Source organism: Panthera leo, chromosome B2 (genome assembly GCF_018350215.1).
Source record: "Panthera leo isolate Ple1 chromosome B2, P.leo_Ple1_pat1.1, whole genome shotgun sequence".
In the NCBI taxonomy this organism is placed as follows: domain Eukaryota; kingdom Metazoa; phylum Chordata; class Mammalia; order Carnivora; family Felidae; genus Panthera; species Panthera leo.
This window is the reverse complement of record NC_056683.1, coordinates 42,600,288-42,623,411: the sequence shown is the minus strand read 5'-3', so window position 1 is coordinate 42,623,411 and position 23,124 is coordinate 42,600,288. Positions and strand designations below refer to the sequence as shown.

At 36.3% G+C, this 23,124-nt stretch overlaps 1 protein-coding gene across 4 annotated transcripts in view; it reads left to right on the top strand.

Annotated features, from left to right (window-relative positions):
• Nucleotides 1-23,124, top strand: part of SUPT3H (SPT3 homolog, SAGA and STAGA complex component) — a 536,625-nt gene that overhangs the window by 376,528 nt on the left and 136,973 nt on the right. For all 4 annotated transcript variants that reach the window (XM_042938952.1, XM_042938951.1, XM_042938949.1 and 1 more), the window contains exons 4-6: nucleotides 2,176-2,262; nucleotides 5,266-5,356; nucleotides 13,228-13,367. In XM_042938952.1, coding sequence (XP_042794886.1) covers nucleotides 2,176-2,262; nucleotides 5,266-5,356; nucleotides 13,228-13,367 — 318 coding nt within the window. The remainder of the gene's footprint in view (nucleotides 1-2,175; nucleotides 2,263-5,265; nucleotides 5,357-13,227; nucleotides 13,368-23,124) is intronic.

The following is a 23,124-nucleotide window of genomic DNA, read 5'->3' as shown; positions in this document are numbered from 1 at the left end:
GTGATCTCCGTAATTAACTGATGCGATTGCTCACCTCACTTGGTAGAGAAGAGGAGGTCAGAGTTTGGGAGAGGTCATTTTGGAGCATGGGGCACATCAGGACAGACAGGCTTAGTGAAGTAACACAACAGTAACTTCTGGTCTCAAGGAATCACTTCATGAAAGTCCATAGCGTTCTAGAGAATCCTAGCAGTGCCAGGGATAGTAAGGTACAAGTTTAGGTGAAGGAAATTGGTGCATCGGATAGACAAAAAATAGAGTTCAGGTTTCCTGCGAATTATGACAACGTACCATGACGTATATTCCTGGAGGTCCCTACAGTAGTTGTGTCCTGGCTTTCAAAGTTGTTTTAAAATGTCTTAACTCAATTAAGTCTTTACTTTCCACTGTCTCTTTTTTTCCTGGTTAATAAACTGACATTTTGGAGAGGATAATAAATACGGATTATTTATTTATATGTAATGTGGGTAAACAATTAATTGGGGAAACTCTTTAGGGAGTTTAGGGATATATACTTATCCTGATCCTTTCTTAACATCAGTGAAATTCCTTCTGTTCTGTATAGTACTTTGCAGCTGTCAAACCATCCCCATCCTTCATTTAAGAAAATACAAAGTTACTTGTCAGTGCTGCCTCCTGGTTCAGTGTATGTTCTCTGTGTCCAGTCATTTAAATGGATACTGAGCCCATATTCTTCTCCACACTGATTGTGTGTATTTTATACTATGGTAGAAATGTTTTTATTTGAAAAAAAAAAAAAAGTGTACACGTATCTCCCTGACACTCTTGAAGTTTTTAGAAAAATATGTTCAGATTTTTCCTGCTGAAAACTTGTAGTTTCTTTCTGGGTAGATACATCATCTTTTTAAAACCTTTCCCCTAAGATTTCTTTTTAAATGGTTCACAGTTAAATTTAAATTTCTATATTTAGGTAGAATTATGTTTATATACCAACCACCAGTATCCAGGAAATTCAGTGGTGAGGCTGACACATAGGGAGTTTATAGTCTATTTTGTAGTCTGTGTATTTAGACAAGGTTTGAAGCTTACTTAGCAAAATCGCTTGAACATTCAAGCAGAATTTCTTTAGTACAAATGCACTATTTGATTCCTTATAATTGTTAAGATAACAGTGTGTCACTTTTTAAAGATTAGTTCTCAGGGATATGTTAGATGTATTCCTTTCAAAGAAGAATGCATTTAGGAACAGCTTTTATATGTAAATATTTTTATAATATTGGATAGAGATGCTGTGGTGCAGTCACTATGGTTTGATCAAATTTGGAAGAAGTTACAGGCACATTATTTGTAGTGTTTTCTCCAGTATCTTTATTTTTTTCATCTGGACATATTTTATGTTCCTTCCAACTAATCAAAATACGAAACCGATTTTGCCTGTGCCAGAAAATAGAACTATCATTTTTCACATTCTTTTATTTTCCAGGTCATTTTCAAGTAAGATTGTGTTTCTAGGACTTCTGAATTCCAGAAAACTCTCAACTTTGTAGATATAAGGGCCCAGATGAACATTGCAGGGGGAATCTAACTTTCCATGCAGTATGTTTTGTGTTGTGCATTCCAGATACAGTTAACTTTTTGTGTGCATGTGATTAGTGTGGAAAGAAATTAATGCAGTCCAGTATTATGATTTATAGACTGAATCCTTTGCCCACTGAAGACTTGCCAAAACTAAAACTATTTTTTTTCCTTTGGATATTAGAAACAGCTACTGTTTTTGTTGATCTTTTAAAGTTCTGAATGGGCCTATTTCAAATCATACCAGCATGGGAGCTCAGATTAATAATATACTTATTCAACTAGTGATACTGAGTGAAACCATTGCTCACATGGATATGAGGATAAAATTTCATAAAATTATTTTCAGGTGCATTAATGCATTTCTGGAAGCTGCACATGATTTTTCTTCTGCATGAAAGAAATCAAGGATTTCTGTTTATTGTATCAGTTACAGGTGGGCTTATAAGTTAATTTAATTGTGTTTTTTTTACTTCAAAACATACGACATTTTGCTTTTAAAAGCAGTAATGTGATTGCCGGATTATTCCCAAAGGTTTTTAACTCTTAGTATATTTATCTCCCTTGAGACGTCATGACCGTAGTATATTTAATTTAGATTACTGAGAAAAAAAAATCCTCAATTTTCTTTGTTGTTAGTTACAGCAAGCTGCTGAAGTTTCTCAGCTTCGGGGAGCCAGGGTAATCTCTGCCGAAGACCTTCTGTTTTTGATGCGCAAAGATAAGGTAATATAAAATAATTTCATTGTATTAACGGGCCATGTTTGGTGCTTAATTCACACATATTGGGAACCGTGTCCTTGTTATGTAGCTTTCACATTGGAGTACAACTATTAAACTGATGTTTTAGTCTTCGTAGTTTACACAACAAAATGGTTTACTACAAGAAACTTGGTATTTGTTTTCGTGGGCCAGGCACTTATGCAAAACTATGCTAGCAACGAATTTTCACTTATGCTTACGTATATATTTAGACATTTTCATTACTACATAATATTCACTGCGTATCATTTGTGTGCTTTGTTCTAATAAGTGGGGTAGAACTAAGTGGCATCTTTTTTCTTTCTAATTTTACACAGGATTACAGGCTTTCCCAGAGTTTGTTTCAAGGTTTATTCGGGGAAAACTAAACCAAGATGAGTATTTCAGTAGCATAAACATAATAGTGGCTAGACTTTTCTTTTATAGTTAAAGATCTACCTTTCTTACTCTTTGAACCCTGGTATTAAATACAATATTTAGGCTGGTATTTACCAGTCTATAACTATCTTCCATGAGCAGCTAGTTGAAAATATTTTATAAAATTTTACATGTTTTTAATAAAAGTGTCATCTGAAAGTTACATGTACAAAAGCTAGCTGAATAGCCACCGTGTGTCATGGCAGCTGCTATCCCGAATGAGCCAGCCGCGTTTAGTTTCTGATGGTCCATCTGATTGCTCCATTGTTTTTCCGCCGGCCTCTTCGTTACACATACCCATTCCTCTTCCACCATTTTTGATATCCTTGTGGCTCTGTTTCTTATCAGAAGACATCCCGTCCGACTTTTTGGATAACCTTGTTACCATCCTTTCCAATATCCAACGGCTTTATACCTGTGAAACCTTTTAATTCTGCTTGACCGAAGGTTGACTGAACTTAGATCATGTATTTTTCTCTTCCTCATACAGTAAGATCCAGAGATCTAGAAACCGCACCTTGGCCAGTCTACTATTAAATCTTATAAATTCTTACTTCATTAACTCTTTGATGGTATGAGGAATATAAAGGAAAAGAAAAGAAATGTCTCCACTAGCAAGAAGCTGTAATCCGGTGTAGGAAACATGTGTGATTTGGTTGAAGGAGCAGAATTTTGAAGTTGTGTGCTTCGATGAGAGGCTGTGGGATATGCTGAAGGGGAAGTCTCTGCGTGGGGTGGGACTCGTGCAGTTGCATGCAGAATGGATCAAACGCAAAGGAACTGGCCAAGATGCTGGTTCAATAACCAAGGCAAAATGTGATGAGCATGATGGCTCCGGAAGAGGGTAGGAAGGAAGAATTCAGAGAGATGGGAAAGAGCACAAATATGCCGGATTTGGCAGCTTCATTATCCTCGGAGGACCAAGGAGGAATAGACACTGTTGGCAGAAATGAGGGTGTGGAGCCAAGGTCCCTCAGGAAGGCAGCGGGGGAACAGTGCAGTTAGCATTAATACTTGACAGACTATGTCCAACCACCTTTCCCTTTTTCATGGCAGAGGTTAAAGAGGATCGCACAGAAAAACACAGTCCCCCTTGACACTCTTTCCTGCCTTTTGGGAAAGTCAAAATTTAAAATCATATTGAAACCACAGGAACATACGCTAATTGACAACGCTCCTCGACTTCCAGAAGGACTCTTAACCAGAAAGCTTTCATCAACTGCAAATATAGCTGTAATATGATAGCTGCCAGAGTTCTCATCTTCCTCTGCAAAATAATAATTGTATTTATATGCTGACATGTTCCAGACCGAATTAAAGTAGTTTACATAGGTGTACTGTAAGACGAAGTTAAATCTAAAGTATTGAGTACAGTCGGAGAAGCAAAGAGAAAGGAAGGGTAGCAGAAGACCCATATATAGGTGCATGGTTTTTCTCTTGGTAATTCTGGTTTATTTTCAAGCTTTATTTATTGACTGCTTACTGTATTGTCCCTGGCACCTTCACTCATACTGCCATTTATTCCTCACAGTGGTCCTGTAAGGTAGGTACTTTACTTAAAATCATAAACAAAGGAACAGGTTCAAAGGTTACGTTCTACTTCTGGCCCTGCTAAGCTCTAGTTGTAAGACTGTTTTTAAGTTCAGTTTCCCTGTATGTAAAAAGGAGATGATTATGTTTGTCTGTGTTTCGGGTTGTTGCAAATATCAAATAAAATGCGTGTAAAAAGAGCTTGTGTAAAATGTACTGTGGTTCAGCCATAATTAGGAATCTTAAACCTGAAGTTCAGGAGCCAGTAATATTAAATTATAAGGGTAAGCACACAGCAGATTACAAAGTATTATCAGTTACTTTTAAAGGTAAGCAGTATTACGGTCTTTTAATAAACCTAAAGAAAACCATCAAGACGCAACTATCATTCGTCAGCTTCGAGTCTCGTTAAAGTATGTTTCTCAGATTATAGAAAGTCGTCCAGAAATATAAAACATAAACCAACTCTTCTCAGTTTAAAAAAAAAAAAAAAGAAAGAAAAACAAAAAGATCTCCAGAGAAGAGGAAGCAATAAAAAGGAACGTTGCTTGGCATTTTAAAGCAACTGTTACAAAATCCTTGTCTAGATGTTTATAAATCACTTCAAAAAATAAAATTTGGTCTTCAATGTGTACAAAATTTCGTCAAGTCAGAATAGTTAGCTTAATATGGAGCATGTGATATTTATCACAATCTTCAGGAAGAATTTGAAACTTTTTATAAGACCAAAAAAAAAAAAAAAAAAAAAAAACCAAAACCAAAAACCCCAATGATTGCAATTCTAGAGCATTTAGATACTTGCAAATAAAGAGTACTTTTAAAAACACTTGTGTTTGAGCTGTTTTAGCTTTTATATTTAATATGATGACACCTTTTATTTCACAGTAGTATGCTGAGGACTGCTGTGTTTTCCCCAATGATCCTGGACACAAGTTTATTAGATTTAGTTATCGTAGTGGTCTGTTACCTGTAAACTGAATGTATGTGTAAGGTTTCTTACTCATTTCATATTTTTAATAGAAAAAACTGAGAAGACTGCTAAAGTACATGTTTTTCCGAGACTACAAATCCAAGATTGTCAAGGGCATCGATGAGGATGATCTTCTGGAAGGTAACCTAAACAAAAACACTAAACGGAGAGCGACATGGCTCGTGTGCCCGTGTGACACATCGATGCAGTGACAGCGTGGACATACCCGTCCCAGTAGGACGGATGTGCTTCCGTTACGTAACGTAGCTGAGAAACTATCCAAATATCTATTCAGCCGGCAGCTAAATCGTATGATTTTCTCTTTCCGTTGCTTCATAGTAATCTGGTAGGTCAGTCCTTTTAATCATGTGGCCTGTTTTATATCACAGTGCCATGAAACTGAGAAAATCATGTTGATTCAGAACCTAATCGATCGGAGCAAGAATAACTTTTCTGTCGCGGGTGTATGGAGACAAAACTGTTATTGTATATATCTGAAATTGACACATGGGTTTTTCTCAGTTTATTATAGAAAGTATCTGATATGTGGTATGATGTAAAGTCACCTCATTTTGGTGTGCTATTTCAGTACTCTTTGAAATCTTACCAACAGCCTAACGCAGAATAGACAGTTGTCCTTACCTGAATTTCCAACTCAGTTCGCCATTTCAGAATATTTAGAAAAAAAAATATTAATGTTTCAGAATCAAACAGTGCTAAGCTGAAAACAGAAATGTGCTGAACAATACTTACTGAGTCAAAATAAATATATGTGTTTTAGAAACAACTCACATATTTTGCATTGGATATAGTCACTGCGTAGTGAGTATCCATGGCTAATAATTACATTGATAAATCAACAAATTCTCCTGGATTAAGAAATCCAGCAAACTACTCAAAACCAACTGAAGAGTTAACAAATTTTGGAAGTAAATTGTGATATACCTTCAACAAATTAGCAGGTGTACCAACCATGCAGAAAGAAAGAGAGAGAGAAAGAGGAAGGGAGGAAGAAAGAAAAGAAGGAAAGAAAAATTCATATCAAATGTTTCATCAGTGGTGCCTACTTAATATTACTGTAATTCTCATAGAATTTAATTTCTGAAGACTAGTCATCCAGGTGAATTTAAATGTTTCTTTTTTTAGAGAGCATAAAAAATACAGACTTAGACCCAAACAGACCTGAATTCTAATCAGTCCCTCTTCTCTGCTTTCTCTCTCTGTGAACTTGAGGATCCATTTTCTCATGTCAAAAATTATACCACTTACCATGGTAGAACTCACATGCATGTTTAAAACCTAATGTATGAAAATCACCTGATACATTCTTGCCATCGAATCAATGAGAGATATTAACAACAACCTCTTAGAACGCTAAGAAGCTCAGGGTAGTGAGACTAGTATTCAGTTGTACTAACAGCATCATATCAGTTTGATGTCCTCTCCTCATGTATTTCAAATCTCGCCTCTTTACTTTCATCTAAATTTTCTTTTTTTGTGTATGTCATATAAAGTCTTAAAATAATTGCTGTAACATATAAGACAAAATGCTCAGGTAAAATATATCAAATACTGAGGTGGGACTTTGAGAATGGCCGTATGAGCAGTGTGGCAGACTCATTCCCCAGTGAAACACATTTAACTGGTGAAAACTTTAAAAAGTAATGGCTTCTGAGACACCTGCGTGGCTCAGTGGGTTAAGCAACTGACTCTTGATTTCAGCTCAGGTCATGATCCCAGGGTCATGGGTTCAAGCCCCATGTGGAGCCTGCTTAAGATTTTCTCTCTCTCTCTCCCATCCTCTGCCCTACTCCCCCATTCACACTCTCTCTCTGTATATATACAAAACTAAATTTTAGAAAAAATAATGGCTTAAAGTCTCCAGAAATTATCCTAAGGGTATACAGCAAACGGAGAAGCACATATTTAAAAAAAAAAAAAAACAAGTCTCATTAAGAACAGGAAGAGTCTGGGGTGCCTGGGTGGCTCAGTCGGTTAAGCATCCAACTTCGGCTCAGGTCGTGATCTCACTGCTCATGGGTTCAAGCCCCACGTCGGGCTCTGTGCTGACGGCTCGGAGCCTGGAGCCTGCTTCGGATTCTGTGTCTCCCTCTCTCTCTGTCCCTCCCCTGCTCGCACTCTGTCTCTCTCTCAAAAACAAATAAACATTTTTAAAAAATCAAAAAAAAAAAAAAAGAAACAATACCAAGAACAGTGAGAGTCTGTTTGATTTGAGCCAGGACCTGCCCCTATTACTCCTCTTCTCTTTTCCTGCCACCTTAGTTCAGTAGAAGCTTCACTCTGGGCAAATGTTCCCAAGAACCCTGGACACTTGATTCTCCAGCCACAAGTCTAAGGCAACAGTGTCCCCCAGGAGGTTGGCAACTCACATCTCCTCTGGCTCCATGTCGCAGAAGCTCTGTTCCATGCAGGAATAGCTGAAAGGACTGCAACTTCCACTCCTTCTCCACCCATAGGGAAGCTCTACCCCAGACGTGGCAGGCGGAGAATACCGGGTCCTGAATGCCCTACCCTAGCTCGCTCAGGCGAAGTAGAGCTCCACGCGAGAAGGGACAAGCTCAGAAGAGAGTGGGCTACTACCATCCCTACCCAGATCTCCACTCACAGAGTTAGGAGTCTTTCTAAGAGAAGCCGATTGCCTTTCCCACCCCCAGCTCCAGTACAGCGATACAGAGATTCAGCCCAGAGGGAGAAGCAGCTTTGTTCACAAAGAGCTCTTCAGCTTTCCCTATGGGGACTGATTTTTTTAGAACAGAGCCTGTGAAGTTCATACCTAATGGTGGTATAGGAGACAATGGAAATCCTGATGGTGAGCAGTTAAGAGGAGGCTGGAAGCTCTGTGATACTGGTAATAACAAAACAGTGCATCAGCTAAAGTTTTAACAGGAAACGAAGGGAATATACAGCCAAGAAGAGTCTTCCGCGGTCAGGGCAAAATGTAGAGGCTAGCAATATCTTGACTCTGCAAAGGGGCCCGACATGATTCAAGTCCATCTGTGGAACGTTTTCTGCCCAAGAGTATTTAATTAAAAACAGTAAAGCAATCAGCCAGAAGTTAGTGGAAGCTAATGGCTGTGTGTGATACCCGTAGAGTCAGGTAACTTAATGAAGAGAGCTGGCAAAGTGACGGCCAAAGAGAACCCGACTAAAACCACAGTCATCCCTGGTGGTCGAGGAGACGGATTGCATGCTCAAGGCTGTGCCCTCTGAGAAGCACTTCTGAGGCCACATGCTGTGAGGGAAAAAGATTTTATTTGAACCAGTCTAGCCAGGTCACTAAACAAACAAGCAAACATCGACAACCAGCCCCAGGAAGAGGAGGGAATAATTATCCAGAAGTTACTACAATATAAAATGTCCATTTTGAACAACAATCACAACAAAATACTTGGCATGCAAAAAACCAGGTATGTAATCCACAAAAAAGGGTTGGAACAAAAAGCAGGCAACACAGACCGCTTTTGAGAGCACCTGGATATTGGACTGGTCACACAAAACCTTCAAAGTAGCTATCGTAAACGTGCTCAAAGAACTAAAGGAAACCATTTTTAAGAAACAAAAGGAAGATATGATTACAGTGTCTCACAAACTAGAAAATATCAATTAAGAGCCAGAAATTAAGGAGAGCACTTGTTGTGATGTGCACTGGGTGTTGAATCACTATACTGCACAGCTGAAACTAATATCATACTGAATGTTAACTAACTGGAATTTAAATAAAAACTTTTTTTAAAAAAGATTAAAGAGACAAGTTATAGAAAAGAAATGCAAATTCTGGAGTTGAAAAGCACAATGACTAAAATGAAAAATTCAGTAAAGAGACTCAGTAGTAGCTTTGAACTGAGAAGAAAGAATCTGCGAACTTGAAGACAGATTGTTAAAGATTACGCAGTCTGAAAAACAGAGAAAAGAATGAAGAAACATTTATAGAGCTTTCTGAAACCTGAGGCATCATGAAATGAGCCAACATATGCATAATGGGACCAGAAGGATAGGAAAGGTAAAAAAAAAAAAGAACAGAAAAAAACCTTCAAAGAGATAATGATTGGAACTTCTCAACTTTAATGAAAATTATTAATCTATACATCCTAGCAGATCAACAAGCTCCAATTAGGAGAATCACATAGCGATCCACATTCAGACATATTCTTCTAGAAATGTTGGAAGACAAAGAGAAAAATCACAAAAGCCACAAGAGAAAAACACTTCATCACATACAGTGGAACTCCAGCAATATTAACAGCTGACTTCTCATTAACAATATAGGTAAAAAAAAAAAAAAAACAAAAAAAAACCCAGAACAATATAGGTCAGATAGCAATGTAATGACATATTCAAAGTGCTGAAAGAAAAAACTGTTAACCAAGAAACATATCAAAAGTGAAGGCACATTTGTATATATTCCTAGATAAACAAAAACTGGGTGAATTTCTTGGTAGCAAATCCATATAAAAAATGCTAAAGTACTTCAGGCTCAAGCAAGTGGCACCAGACAATAATTTGAATACACGCATGTGCATGCACGCACACACACACACACACACACACACACACACACACACACACAAGTACCTATAAAGCTAATTGTGTAGGTAAATATAAGAAACCATATAATTGCATATATTTTTCCTTCTTCTCGTAACAGATTTAAAAAACAACGTATAAAACAATGTATATAATGTAATGTCAAGTCCATAACACATAGATAGGTAATATATTTGACGGTAACGACATAAGTCAGGTGGGGGGTACCAAGGTTGTATTGGAGTAAGGAGTGACACAAGATGGCTGCTCAAATTGTAGAAAGAAATGAAAAGAAGCAGAAATGGCAAATACAATGGCTTATATAACCAAATCTATAAATATCTACTTTCTGTCCTATAAAAACACAAACTACTGAAACTGAGTCAAATAGAAAATCTGAGTAGACCTATGACAAGTAAATTCTTTGAATTAGTAATTTTAAGTTTCCCAAGGAAAAACCCAGACCTAAATGACTTCATGATGAATTTTACCAAATGTTTAAAGAGCAATTAACACCAATCCTTTCCCAGTGCATTCTTCAGAACCTTTATTACTCGGATATGAAAACCAGACAAAGATATCACAAGAAAAGAAAACTAAAAACTAATACATTGTTTTCCTGCATTCCTTATGCTATACTTTCCATTTCTATGACTGACTTACTTTGTTGTTTTTTGTTTTAATTTTTTTTTACATTTATTTATTTTTTGAGAGACATAGAGAGACAGAGCACAAGTTGGGGAGGGACAGAGAGAGAAGGAGACACAGAACAGAAGCAGGCTCCAGGCTCCGAGCTGTCAGCACAGAGCCTGACGCGGGGCTCGAACTCACAAACTGTGAGATCGTGACCCGAGCCGAAGTTGGACGCTTAACCGACTGAGCCACCCAGGCGCCCCATATGACTTATTTATTTTGTAACTGGAAGCTTATACTTCTTAGTCCCCTTTATGAATTTACCCATTTCTTCACTCCACCTCCCTTTTGGCAAGCACCTGTCTATTCTTTGTATTTAAGAGTCTGGCTTTTTTGTCTGTCTTTTTTTGTTTGTTTCTTAAATTCTACATATGAGCGAAATCATACGATACTTGTCTTTCTCTTTCTAAAGCACTTCACTTAGCATTATACCCTGCATACATTTTGTTGTAAATCTCGTTTTTTCTGTGTATGGCTGATTAGTATTCCATTGTGTGTACACACACACACACATACACACACCCCAGATGTTTGTTATCCATTCACCAATTGATGCACACTGAGGTTGATTCTGTAGTTTGGCTATTGTAAATAATGCTGCAATAAACATATGGGTGCATTTATCTTTTTGAATTAGTGTTTTTATTTTCTTTGGGTAAATGCCCAGTAGTAGAGTTACTGGATCATATGGTAATCCTACTGTCCGTTTTTTGAGGAAACTCCATACCATTTTCCACAGTGGCTGCACCAATTTACATTTCCACCAACGGTTCACAGGGTTGGTTTTTTTTCCCTCCATGTCTTCACCAACACTCGGTATTTCTTGCCTTTTTTAGTCTAGCCATTCTCACAGGTGTAAGGTGATACCTCATTGTAGATTTGATTTGCATTTTCCTGATCAGGATTAGTGATGTTGAGCATCTTTTCATGTGTCTGTTGGCCATCTGTATATCTTCTTTGAAAAATATTCAGGTCCTCTGCCCATTTTTAATCAGGTTATTTGGGGGTTTTGAATTATTGAATTCTGTAAGTTCTATGTATATTTTGGATATTAACCCCTTATCAGATACATCATCTGATGTATCTTCTCCCATCCAGTAGGTTGCCTTTTTGTCTACTTAATGTCTTTTTTAATATAGATTGTGAAAATCCCTAACAGAATACTTAGGAAACCAAATCCAGCAACATCCAAAAAAGGATTATACACCATGACCAAATGGAGTTTATCCCAGGAATGGAAGATTGGTTTAAATTTAGAAAAAAAATTGTGTAAAAAATCATAATGATAGAATGAAGGTCATAAACCACATGATCATTCAATAAATGTAGAAAAATCATTTGAAAAAACTCCAAGGTCTTTCATTAGAAGAACACTCAAAAAAACTGAGGAGGGAACTTTCTCAACTTGATAAAGGTCATTGCTATGAATGGAATATTTGTGTCCCCCCCAGAATTCCTATGTTGCCTCCTAATTCCCAGTGTGATGGTATTTGGAGGTAGAGCCTTTGGAAAACAATTAAGTCATGATGGAGGGGCCTTCATGAATGGGAATAGTGCCCTTCCAAGAAGAGATACAAGAGAGCTTGCTTCTGCTCTCTGTCTTCCGCCATGTGAGAATAGAAGACAGTCCATCTGCAAACCAGGAAGCAGGCTTTCATCAGATACCAAGTCTGCGGCACCTGATCTTGGACTTTCTAACCTCTAGAACTATGAGACATAACTATGGGTTTTTTAAGCCATCCAGTCTACAATATATTTATATATTTATTATAGTCTGTGCTATAAACTGACCAAGACAGCTATCTATGGAAAACCCACAGCTAGCATCCTATTTAATGGTGAAGGATTGGATGCTTTCACCCAGAGATGCATAGGCTGGTATCTGTGCATGTAATTTATCACTTTAAAAAATAATCTAGTTCTCTGTCACTAATGCACACTGATATTTATACATTAAACTGTACTGCCTATTGCATTATTCCCTCTTGACCTTTTGCAATAACTTTTTTAAAGTTAGGTTTTGCTTTTAAATAAATATGAGAGTTTTATCTCTTAAGAGGAAAAGAGTAAGGCCTTGTCCCTTTAGGCCTCAAATGTATTGCCACAGTAACATGTGTAACATTCTCTCCTTTTAATTTCACATTTATTTTCATAAATAAAATAATTTAATTTCACATTAATTTCGTATTTATTTTCTGAATTAGGCTTGGTATATCAGGATTCTTTTTCTAAATCTGAAAGGACTTCCTTTTTTTTTTGGTAAGGAATTTTGATCAGTCCATTCACACTCCATTAATTGATAATTTGGTATTTTGTTCCTTCAATCTTATTTATGGCATGAATAAATGATTTAATTCTGCGTGGCTTATGCTTTTGTTTTGGATGCAGAGATTCTCCCTTCATTTTATTTAAGTTCATTTATTTTTGAGAGAAGGAGAGAGAGAGAGAGCACACCCACTGGAGCAGGGGAGGGGCAGAGAGAGAGAGAGAGAGAGAGAGAGAGAGAGAGAGAATCCCAAGCAGGCTCTGTGCTGACAGCACAGAGCCTGACACAGAGCTAAATCTTGTGAACCGTGAGATCATGACCTGAGCCAAAATCAAGAGTCAGACGCTTGACCAGATGAGCCACTCAGGTGCCCAAAGATTCTCCATTTAAAGATTATTTCAAGAGAATTCCAATTCTGAATTTCATATGCAGTATTCAATACATGTAGTGATTGGTGTTGATGTAAACCTATTAAGCACATTTTTTTCCTTCTTTTATGTTCATGAAGACAAACTGAGTGGCAGCAATAATGCAAACAAAAGACAAAAAATTGCCCAAGACTTTCTCAACTCTATTGACCAAACAGGAGAACTCTTGGCAATGTTTGAAGATGATGAAGTTGATGAAGTTAAACAAGAAAGAATGGAGGTATAGTATATTCTTCCCTTTTTACAGTAATAGAATAACCATTGTAGTGCTTATGCTATTTGGTTCTATTCTTCTGTTCTTTGATTGATGTCTGAATTGCCCAGAACAGTAGTTGCATGTCTGAAGGCAGCATTGTACAGCCTTCAGACATGACTTTGGGAGACAACTTCAGTGCTCTGTTTCTGTTTCCTCCTTTGAATAGGAGTCGATTTCCCTCAACTTCCTTCCAGGTCTTACTTTTCCTGTTACCATTTTATCTGAAACTTGTTTTTGTCCCAAGTCATCCAGTTCTCTTTGTGGGCAAAGGTAATTTCGCCCACTTTTGTGTTGGCATGTAGCTGAAGAACTGTTTTTCAGGACATATCTGCAGGCTATGAATGCACTCATTAGCTGAGGTAATATTCAGGGCAGTTACATGCTTTACATCACTGTAACATGTGTTTGGATTCCCTGAATATGTTTTCACAATAAATATGAAAATTGTTTGCCTTCTATTTGTCTGAGCTATCTATTCATAAAATTACTGTTTCCTTAAATACTTACTTGAAGATAAAAATGACTGATTTCATTTCAGTGCCTTCCAAAATACAAAGCATTATTCTTCTTCTTATTAGACTTTTACCTGTTAAAAAAAAAATCTCCATTTTCCCCTTCTCTTTAAATGGGACAAGAGAGGTAATTCCAGAACTCCAAAAGATCGTGCTAAGTACCTACTTTATCATAATCTCTATGCATGCTAAAAATATAATTATTTCATGTCAAATTTTGGAGGAAGTCCAATAGACATACATGCTTTGTAAACTTTAACAGCCTTCTTTAAAGAATTAGTATGCTTAGATCACGAACTGTGATCTAAAGGCAATGTTCTTTTTAGGTATCAATTACCTTAGAAATGTGTGGTTATCTTGGTTTGGGGCAACTGCAAATGATTTTAGTTCAACTTCGCCGTGGGCCAAAATCATGCTAGCTTGTCCAAAGCAGATGATAAACATATATTTCTGATGTCATTATGGCCCAAAAAGGATATGATTGTTTAGTAGCATGGTTTCACTTATGATGCATTACACAGAGAGCAAATGTTGTTTATGCTTTTCTAAAAAACATTTTTATATTACTCTAATGGGCATTAAGAAAGATTCATTAAGGAAAGACTCTACATAAAACATTAATAAAATAGAACACTTAGCTTTTCAGTTTTGATGGGAAAATCTCTGTCAACCAAGCCTACTGCCTGGAAGGACATTCCACAATCAAGGAGAAGAGAAGAAATGGAGCATGTTGTAACACTAAGCTCATAATAGCAGGCTACTGTAGGCCTGGAAAAATGATGAGTCAGTAAGGTATAAGTTAAAGTCAATAAAGTATCTGGAAAGGCGGGGGAGGAAAAGCTTGGGAACTTACGCAGTTTCTCTTCCTCTTCCCTGCACTTATATATGAGGTAGTGGTAACCAGGATAATAAAATATCGATAGTTGGTAAAAATAGTTACAGTGATGTGTTAAAAATCAGATTGGCAGTTTCTTTAAGCTTTATATCGTACCTAAAATCTTTTGTAACCAACATAATGGAGAGTAATTTTGAGATTCTACTCATCCAAGTAGCAGAGTTTAACTGACTAAAAAATGCTGAACTTAGAGACGTAAGTGTAGACAGTAGAAAGCGGAACCGTTAAGAGCATAGGCCTCGCCTGCTTCTAATTTGACAGGTTATAGTTTCAAGCGCAAACCGCAAGTGCGGCAGTCCATATGAAACCACTTTGGGCTCACAAGACTGCGATCTCTGCTTTTCAAGTGCAGTGGAGTAATCAGTCCTGGCATCACTCAGTGATTTCGTTTTTCTCTAAGCATCACTTACTGTTGCAGAAATTTTGTTTGCTACCTTCTTCCCAAGAACGTATGAAAATAGTATAGACCTACCAACAAAGCTTATTATTGTTTTGCTTTCTTTCCTTTTTTTTTCACTTAAATGTAATTTAGAAGAGAAAAAAAATTTTTAGAGGCATAAAAACTCTTTTGGGATCCTAGCTTTTTCTCAAAACATCGAGCAAGAGTACCAAAAACTGAGTTGTTTCCTGTTGTTTTAGGTGACTTTATGTTGTGCCTGGCTTTGTGTTTCACTCCTAATGCACCTCATCAGTATTAAATATTATATGACTTGAAATAAAAAGTCTGAATTTTTACTTCCATTTCTACTTGCTAGTCCTTCATCATGACAGTTCGCTAACTCTTACCCTTATAGTTTTCCTCCAGCACCAAATTTTTAACACTTGGGTAGATGTATAGTAGAGATCTATGATCTATTATCTTAAGATCCTTCCAAATTATCAAATAAAAATTAAGTAATGTTCAGAATTGCTTTTGAGAGACTAGGAAAGAGAATCAGGGACTTGGTAAGCATAATAATGCATATAAATGTTAACCCTCCTCTCACCTCCACTTAACCCCCACCACAGAATAACAGGAGGTGTGTTTTACTGTTTCTTACATTCTGATCAACTAAATATGGCTGTGTCAACCAAAGGCCAAGAGGGTATCACAAAACGCTGCAAAGAGCTTTGGGTTTTCTTAACAGAGTGACTGTAGTCACTCACAGAAGAGCCTTGCCTAAGACCCAACTACTCTACCGTGAAGGAACCTGAGAAGCTCAAGTTTATCATCAATCGAGTGAAATATCTGGTCTAATAAACGACTGCGTTTGTGAAGGGGATGTAAATAATGAGTACTTAAAGAATTTGGTGAACTCTGCTTTCTGACTAATCCTTAAATTGGTAAAAGTAAACAAGAAAGTAAAGATTAGGCCATCAGAGAGAACAACCTTTAAACAAATTAGGGTCCCGAAGCCCCAGAGGCCTGATACTGGAACCCAGAAAGAAAGCACCATGGGATACATAAAATTTAAGGTCCTTAAAAATGTTTTTAATTGGCTTAAGATTGAATAACATTCCAGGTGGCCATCTGAATTTAACCTAAAGTGACTGACCAGAGATTGTAAAACACAAAGTTTCTCATAAAATCTGAATGATCAGAGAAGTCAGGTTCACCATTCAGTTATGCCCCAAGTAATGTGAAGTTATGATCTCTGGGGAGGTTGAGTCCCAGAATTACCATTTGTCGAACTGAGTATACTGGAAAATTCACCGAAGAAGCCAGAGAGGTGGATTGCTGTAGATGTTCTCCATCTTCTGGTTTTGAAGTCTGTTCTTTCTATTTCCCTTTTCTATTTTTCTACTATTATTATTTTTTAATTATAATGGAAAGTAAAGTACAATGCCTTTAAGATAAGACAGTTCAAAAATATCTTAGTTAAGATTTATCATAAAAGAAGAAAGGCTAATAACTCTAGTGAGATAATGGTGTACAAACATGAAAAAAAGTTTTTTTTAACATTTATTTATTTTTGAGACAGAGAGAGACAGAGCATGAACGGGGGAGTGTCAGAGAGAGGGAGACACAGAATCTGAAGCATGCCCCGTGCTCTGAGCTGTCAGCACAGAGCCCGACGCGGGACTCGAACTCACGGACTGCGAGATCATGACTCGAGCCGAAGTCGGCCGCCCAACTGACTGAGCCACCCAGGCGCCCCTGAAAAAAAGTTTTTAAGTTGAGTTTAAAAAGGAAACCCAGAAAAAAGTTTAAATGTATGTGAGATTAAGAAATATAGAATTTATATGCTGGAAAGATAGTTTATACACATACATACATGATATATACAGATACGCATCTACATTTACATACATGCTATTATGCCTGTGTGTATTCTGTAAGAATAGAAATATAATTTTAGTAGATTTTTTTAATGTAAGAGTAAAAGAACAGTCAGAGCTATATCAGACAAACGCAAATGCTAGTGGTAGCAATATTAGTTCAGAGAAAAGAGGATTCAAGGGAAAAAGTTTTCAAATGGAACGATGTCAGTAATTTTATGTTACCAAATGATGCTGCCTGTGGTGAAGATAGTAAATACAAAATGTTAATCATCACATTCCAGAGAATTGAAATATACAAAGCAAAAGATTCCAGTAATGTGGGGAGAAGTTAGAGAAAATGCATTTGTTGAGTGTGGAACACACTATTCTCAGTACTTAACAGATTGACTTGGGGGAAATTTTTTAATCATAAACATTTAAGTTTAATAGATGGATATAAAACATTTTATAAATGAGCAGCAGTTTTAAAATCTTACCCAGGTAACCCCAAGGATTCCATGGTGCTCTTTAGGGGAGGTGGGGAGAAGTTTGGTGGGGCTCTATCCTCCCACCTCCCCCTACACACTTTCCTCCATCAGGAGAACTTTGAGGTTACATCATGGACCTATATATCACCGGTAAAGAAGGGGCTTCGTTATTTTTTAATTGCAAGTCAATACAAAAGATCACTATTCAACTTCTCATGAGGAGTGTTTCTCTCATACACAGATAGATATACACTCAGTCAACAGATTTCAACAATATACAAATTTATAGAGCATATTACCTTACCAGAGCAGAAAACGTAAACCTGAAAGTAATAACAGAAGTTAAACAAACAAAACCCTAATTGATTAAAAATTTGAAAAGAAAAAAAGCTAATAGAAGCAACTAATGGACCCACAACAAATTAAAATGTATTACCATCAACTGTTTGGATAATAACAGCAATGAGAAAAGTCCCTGTAAAATTTACAAAATTTGGACAACATTTTAAAATAGAGGCAACTTTTTAGATTTTAAGCCTTTATTAAATTGGAAAAAAGTAAAAGAAACTAAAGATTCACCTAAAATTAGAAATTTTATGTCAAAAAGAGAAAACAGGAAAAATGAAAATAAAAAATGCATAAAGTTAGGAAACAGTAATTAAGGGGTGTCTGGGTGGCTCAGTCAGTTAAGTGTCCAACTCCGGCTCAGGTCATGATCTCATGGGTTGTGAGTTTGCGACCTACCTCGGGCTCTCTGCTGACAGCTAAGAGCCTGGAGCCTGCTTCAGATTCTGTCTCCTCTCTGCCCTTCCCCTGCTCATTCTCATTCTTTCTTTCTCTCTCTCTCTCTCTCTCTCTCTCTCTCTCTTCTTTCTCTCCTCTCTCTCTCTCAAAAATAAACATTAAAAAAATTAAATAAAAAAGAAAACATATAATTGAATATACCAATTTAAGGAACTCTTTGCAAAAATAATAACAAATGGTGGAATGAATCTATGGCAAGTCTAAGAAAAATGGAAAGAAAAGACAGCTAACAAAAATCAGCAAGGAGTAGGGATCTAGCCGTAGACTGGAGAAATCAATTCCCATATAATTCTGTACTAATATTTGGAATGAATATCTTCTTAAGAAAATGTAAATGATTAGTTTTTCTCAACAGGTAGTAGAAAACTTGGATAGACCAGTAACCTTGGAAAAAATGCTAAATGTTTGGGAAAGAATTATGTCCTCAGCAGATTCTGAATCCAAAATGATTTATGGAAGAGCTCTTTTAAACATTCATAAAATAACTCATTGTCATGCTATATAAACTATCTCAGAGTAAAGAAAGTAAGGAAACCTTATTAAACTTTACAGAGTATCATAATATAATGTCATTTATGAATATGGATTCAGGAATCTTAAAATATTAGCAATTTTAATTTGGCAGCATAATATAATAAGGAATGTACCATGACCAAATAAGATTTTTTTCATGAGTTCAAGCAAGCTTGAATATTAGAAAATACATTAGTGTTAAATACCCAAGAACTAGGTCAGAGGAGAACAACCATATGATTATTTTAGGAGACGATAAAACAAAATTCACTTCCTATTCTTTTTAGAAATTCTCAATGAACTGGAAATAGAAAAGTTACCTTCATATCATGATAAAGAATATCTCACTCCAGTGAACAGCCATCATTATAGTTTGAAAAATATTAACAGAGTTCCACTAAATTCTAGAATGCCCATGTTATCAGTTTTATTTGCTAGAGTTCCAGGAGCATTAGCCAGTGCAATAAAAGACCTAGCTATTGATAGGAGACAAAAATTATCATTATGTACAGATAATATAATTTTTATTAGGTAATCCTTGAGGATCAATCTAAAAAACTATTGAAACCAATTAAAATCCTCACTAAATCATATACATACTTTAAAAACCAGTAGCTTCCCCCATATTTCATAATAGTTAATAAAAATTAGAAGACCATCTCAGTTAAAATAATACAAGGGAGAAGTTTATTTGGAGGCAACTTCATATTAACAAGAAATGTAAGAGAAATATGAAAGTAATATTTAATAATGTACTAAGAAGAGTGTAAGTCAAGAAATACAATGTACCTGGATACAAAGACAGGATATTATAAACCTATCAGTTGTTCCTAAATTAATTTATTAGCTTGATGAATTTTTACAAAAATCGCAGCAAATTTTTTTAAACTATCCAGTGATATTAGAGGTTACTTTAAGTGATAAGACAGATGAGAATAGCAAAGAAATTTTCATTAAAGAAGAATAGAGAGCAGAGTTCAATTTATCCTACCAGATACATTTCATAAAACTGTTGTCATCAAAATAGTGTGGTACTGGTGTAACACCCAATAAGCATACCAATGAAGAGAATTCTATCCATGAAATAAGTAATGTAGAGAAGACTTTAGTCACGATAAAGGTAGCTGTAGAAATCAGTGGGAGAAAGGTGCCAAACAGTTGGATAATATTTGAAAAGGAAAAATCACATCTAGTTCCTAACCTTAGACTGGCCTCAGAATAAATTCAGGTGGATTCAAGAACTGGGTATGAAAAGTAAAGCTGTTTTTAAAAAACAGAAATAGGGGCTCCTGGGTGGCTCAGTCAGTTGAGTGTCTGACTTCAGCTCAGGTCATGATCTCACAGCTCGTGAGTTCGAGCCCTGCGTCGGGCTCTGTGCTGACAGCTTGGAGCCTGAAGCCTGCTTCAGATTTTGTTTCCCTCTCTCTCTGCCCTTAACCCACTCTCATTCTGTCTCTGTCTCTCTCAAAAATAAATAAACATTAAAAAAATTAAAAAAAAAACAAATAAATAGGTAAATATCAATTTGGGAATGTGGAAGGACTCTCTAGGCTTTTGTTTTCTAAACAAGCTTTTCAAGAACTACCCCAGATGTTAACAGGTGCACTGTTGGAGGTGGGGATGGAGAAGTGGTCCATTTTCAAATAAATTTGTGAAATCCTAAATTAAGAAATTTAAGAGGTTGCTTTTAAAACCTTTAAGAGACTTCTGTATACAAACATGTATTGTGAGTTTTTCAGTAGTGAAAATTGAATCTATTAAAGTCTTCTGAAAGGAAAGCCCACTTTGGAGACAAAAAAAGCACAAAGGAAATGACTTAAATTTAATGACATAAAAAATCATATAACTTGTCTATGTCAGAAAAAGAAAGACAAAATTGAAAGGCAAACTACTGTAATAATGTAATAAAATATTAATATTTATTTATATAGATCTTTCAGTCCATAAGAAAACATTCCAGTAGAAAAATTGGCAAAGGATAATAATAGACAAATCACAGAGAGGAATACAAATAACAAACATGCAAAATACCTGCTTACTTGTAATGAGCCAGCGCCATTTTTGCTTATAAAATGGTGAAGACTAAGGTATCATTGGGTACAGATTAACTGTTGGTGGAAGTGAAGTTTGATAGAAACCAGAAACTATTTAAAAATACCAGTTGGAAATAATTCATATACTTCAGCCCAGTAAACACATATTTGGTAGTTGCTGTTTAAAATATAATCAGACATTTTGAACATACGCACATTCTTATGCACAAGGCTGTTCATCACAATGTCATTTATAATAGTGGTAATGGAAATGGGAAGAAGAACCCTATTTACCCAATGGTCAGCGAATGTGTATATTTCCTCACACCTAGAAATTAAGACTGGAAGGATATATACCAACGTGCTAACAGTGGCTGTCATCATCAAGCATTGAGATTATAAGTAAATTGAGTATGTAAGTTTATGCCATTTTGATTTTACATATTTATCACTTGTGTTCCTCTTAATCATCAGCTGATGTCCTTTACAGTTTACCTTTTCATTTTTTTTCCCCATCAGAAGAATTTAGTTTATATGTGGTGCTGCAGGATAGGCTTTGTGAGCAAATGAAGTAGCCTCGTATTATATAGTTGAGGAATAGGAACGTATACCAGTGTGACACAGACTATATTCAGAACTGTAATAATGACCTAAGAAGTTTAAAATAGTTAACGTTTTTCATGATTGCAGTGAACAAAAAGCCCATTTCAAATTGAAATAAACAATTATTAAACAATTAGGGAAGTGGTTCAGGTAAACAACCACAGGTAGATTTGGCCTCAAGCAAGGTTTGATATCGAGGTTCACAATATGTCACTGGATTTGTAGCTCCATTTTCCATGGCCCCAGGCCATGATAGGATGCCTCTGTCCAAGATTGACCCTGAAAATGCTTACGTCACAAGATCTTCTGAAATCCCTATCACCCACAGTAGCTAGTAGGATGACCTACTCTGATTGGCTTAGCCTAAGTCATAAGCTCCATCCCTAAAGCTGAAGGTGCATCCAGCCCCTCACAAAGGCATGGATTGCTGGAGCTATAGGAAGAGGGAATGAGTGCTGGAAAGGTAGCTTCAAAGGTCTATAAGGGTAGAGGATCTGTACATTATTACAGTAAGAATTGACCAACTGATGTATTACAACCTTGACTCTGCCTGGATCTGTAGGAAGTTTTCCTTGAGAGATAGCATGGAGAATGAGTAGAAGTCATTTTCTTTGGATCTCATCCATCCTTCCTTCCACTCTTTAACTCATTCAGCATTTATTCACTGAGGCTCTTTTGTAAGTCACTATCCTACCCTCTGAGGTCGTGACTGCACAAAAGACAAAATATAGTTTCTGTATTCACAGTACTGTAGTTAATAACTGGCAAATAAGATTTGTACCCTCTTAAGGGGAATACAGGCTCAATAAATGGTTCTTAATTCTGTTTGGTCTTGAATCTTGAACCTTCTTGGTGGATCATTGGTTGTATGATGGAGCCCTGTATTTTCTGTTTCTCTTGCTATTTGACTTGAAATTTAGTTTTTTTCTGAGGTAAAGCACATTACTTCTTTAAGAAATCTTTATGACTAGCCTCAGACAGGGACATAGAATTAGCTTCAGAATTTGCTGAAGAGGGCACAAAATAATAGAACTAGGGTACATTTTATAACATGAAAAGATAGTATGTCAGGGTGAGACTCTGACAGAGATTCATCAGAACACATTAGTATGCCCATTTATTCTTTTGAAGGGAATCTTGGATAACGTAATTGAAAAATACAAAATCATTCTTCAGGGAATATTAATAGAAATTCCTCCAAAATAACCTTTGGTAATTCCAGCTACACGGTGCATAATTAATGTAATTTAGTGTATGTTTTTTTCTGGCCTAGAAACTACAGAACAGGGAATATTACATGACTTTAGGAGAACCCAAAGGTAGGTATAATGTGTTGCTCTGAAATTTATTTCCATTCATGACTTTATAGACTCTATCAAATTATTTTGTATCCACAGCTAGAGCTATCTTCTAGTTACATAATGGTAGATAATGTGTATATTCATTGCCATAAAAGCTTGTCTGAACTCCAGAAAGGAATCTTCCGGAGAAGAGATTTTTCAGTTAATGACATGAAAAGTTACAGATTTTATAAAAATAGAACATTCCCTCGCTTACCTAGGTTTATCATTCTATGGCTTAATACATCACATTTGACAGATTGTTCTTAAGAGATTCTTTTAGGTTTTTCTT